At 44.9% G+C, this 2,739-nt stretch overlaps 1 protein-coding gene across 1 annotated transcript; it reads right to left on the minus strand.

Moving 5' to 3' along the window:
• Window positions 1–318: 318 nt before the first annotated feature.
• LOC123988147 lies at window positions 319–1,503 on the minus strand. Its single transcript, XM_046287184.1, has 3 exons — window positions 1,207–1,503; window positions 887–1,129; window positions 319–345 (listed from the first exon to the last, which is right to left on the minus strand). The coding sequence occupies exons 1-3, from the start codon at window positions 1,501–1,503 to the stop codon at window positions 319–321; spliced, it is 567 nt and encodes a 188-aa protein (XP_046143140.1).
• Window positions 1,504–2,739: the final 1,236 nt, after the last annotated feature.

Consider the following 2,739-nt stretch of genomic DNA (forward strand, 5'->3'; position numbering starts at 1 on the left):
TTGGATGCTCTCGAACTGCTTAAAGGAAACGGGGTTCTGTGTTGTTTACCGGCCAAGCACTTTTCGCAAACAAAACTGGCACTGTCGTCAAAGAACTTAATGTTACTTTTCAATAAAATACCTTTTACATGCTCCAAGTTCTGATGACAAAGTCTTTTATGCCACACAGATAAGTTCTCAATCTTCTTACCCAAATGACATTCCGAGATGTCAAATGTGCTGCGTTCCACACCCTGTTCATCTTCGAAGCCAGCTGGTTGCGCTTCAGTTTCCTCTTCTAGCACAAAGGCCATCCTAAACAGTCTATTTCTCGTTTTGCTATTGCACGTACTTCACCATGACCATCTAGAAACTCACATAGTTCATTGTTTGACACTAAAAAGTATCCCTTATCTAACACGTGACCAGCTGAGAACAGGTTAAATTTTAATTCGGGAACATACAGTACGCCGGATAAAACTGTCTTTATGTACCTCTGACCGTTCCATGCATTTAACGCCACAGTACCAATTCCCCTTACTTCTAGCAAGTTTCCGTCACCGACTCTCACTTTACTGCAGCATTGCTTCTCACTTAATGATTTAAACAGCTTCCTGTTTCCACACATATGCTCACTCGCACCGGTATCCATGTACCAAACATTCTTCATTGAGTCATTTTTCTGAGCACTGGTTCCCACAAAAGCGTTTACTTCTTCTTTCTTCTCTTCCTTCTTGTCTTTCTTCTTTTCTTCACTTTCCTTCTTCCTTTTTAAGAAGCAATTTTCTGCGATGTGCCCTTTTTTCTTGCAGTAATAACAGCTCTTAGTTCCTTTTGCTTTACTGAAACAAAACTTTGCTAGATGCCCTTCTTTTCCACATGCGAAGCATTTCATTTTCTTATTTACGCTCCTGCTGCTGCTAGTTCCCGCCAAGGCTACTGCTTCACCTTCGCTTGAGCTTACTCTTTCCTCTTCAATTAAGAGCCTTGATGTAAGCTCTTCGGTTGTCTGCTTCTCTAGTGGAACTGACTCCCACGCTGATCGAAAATGCTTGTAGGGTTCTGGCAGCGACATCAATATCTTGGTCATGAGCATCTTGTCTGAAATAGGCTCCCCGGCCTGCTTAAGTTTTGTCCGTATTTCTTCGAGCTTCGATAAAAAACCCGACATTGATTCGTCTTTATGCTCGCACATGAAAACTTCTGCTGCAACAAATGCACACTAACTACCGACTCCTTATCGTACACGGACTTTAATTTTGACCACATCTCCCTCGAACTGGTACATGACAGTAAATGTGTAAGCGGCCCTTGCTCAATTCTCGTAACCAAGATCTCCTGTGCCTTCGCATCCCTTTTCAGCCACTCTGCCTTCTCCCCTGCTGCCTCAGGTTCTAGACTCTGCCCTGCCACAATATCGTGAAGTCCCCTTCCTTTTAACACGACCTCAGTCTGGAACTTCCATACGGCCCAATTTTCTCCTCCGGTTAACTTTAAACTCGTGACAGTATTTGCCGTATCCATCTCGCCTGTTTTTCCGGCCGACCCACGCTTCTAATAACCTCAAAAACGACGGTATTCGCGCCCTTTTATATACAACCCAAAAAACGATGGGACTGGGCCCATAACCTGATGAAATTTGGCAGTGAAAAGTTGCGCGGAATAAACACCACACTTAGAAGTTCAAAGCAGTTTTAATATCTGAACTTAACTTAAACGTACAAAAGGGACGCTTACTAACACGTGAGCTTACATGCATAGAAAACAGAACGATGGCGCGAAAAAAAAGAAAGTAGACAAAAGAGCGCAGGCAACGCGCACGTGTTGCCAACACAAGATTTTACCATTACTCTTCAACAAAAAGTAATACAAAAAAACATATAAAAATATAAACCTTATGAAAAAACTTGAGATTATAAACTAGCATGCAACTGAATGATCATTCAATGATTAATAATAACGCACGATCGAGAGCTCTCTTACAAACCGTAGCGGGATGGTGTCTCGCCGACCTCGCAACAAATCGTCGTGGTTCTCTCAAAACCAACAAATCCTGATCACAGGAGGCGTCCCGGCAACGAGGACAAAATGACCGTGTACACTGAGTTGTATTGAACTTGTCGCAGTGAAGTTGGCTACAAATTCACTAACACATTCACGCCGCGTCGGTGAGCCAATGGCGAGATCGGTTCACCGACGCTGCGGCGTGAATGCGTTAGTGAATTTGTAGCCAACTTCATTGCGACAAGTTCAATGCAATTCAGAGTGCAAAACGACACAAGCCGGAGCAAAATCGTGCAAGGGAGTGCGATTACAGCGTGAAATGGGTCAAATCGGCCTGTAATTGTTGAACCGTCGGTTATATCGTCCAAATCTCGACGGGAATGTTACACTGAGTCCCATCGAAGCTGTCGCAGTGAAGTTGGCTACAAATTCACTAACGCATTCACGCCGCGTCGGTGAGTGAATGCGTGGCCAACTTCACTGCGACAAGTTCAATGCAACTCAGTGTACACGCGCCACCAACTGCACGGCTAGTCAGGTGGGCAGGACCAGCCGATCGCCGAACTGTGCCGTTCAACAACTGCACACAGGTAGCCGTCTGAAACCTCCCACGAGATCGCCGGGCCGTGCAGACAAATGAACAGCACCTAGTGCTTCACACACAATAGGACTCATGCCCGATCGCTACAGCGCCCGTCAAACGAACACCACCAGTCCAGAATTCAAAGATCAAATCACACTTCGGTAAAACCAAAT

The sequence above is a fragment of the Osmia bicornis genome, chromosome 9 (assembly GCF_907164935.1).
Source record: "Osmia bicornis bicornis chromosome 9, iOsmBic2.1, whole genome shotgun sequence".
Classification (NCBI taxonomy): Eukaryota; Metazoa; Arthropoda; class Insecta; order Hymenoptera; family Megachilidae; genus Osmia; species Osmia bicornis.

Excerpts from the sequence above, each read along its gene's own strand:
- LOC123988147 (XM_046287184.1), bottom strand. The coding sequence starts at position 1,503 with ATGGATACGGCAAATACTGTCACGAGTTTAAAGTTAACCGGAGGAGAA. Across the intron at positions 1,130-1,206 it reads TGTACGATAAGGAGTCGGTA|CTCGAAGAAATACGGACAAA; the intron begins GTTAGTGTGCAT and ends TTTTTATCGAAG. Across the intron at positions 346-886 it reads GAACTAGCAGCAGCAGGAGC|ATGGTCATGGTGAAGTACGT; the intron begins GTAAATAAGAAA and ends GTGAGTTTCTAG.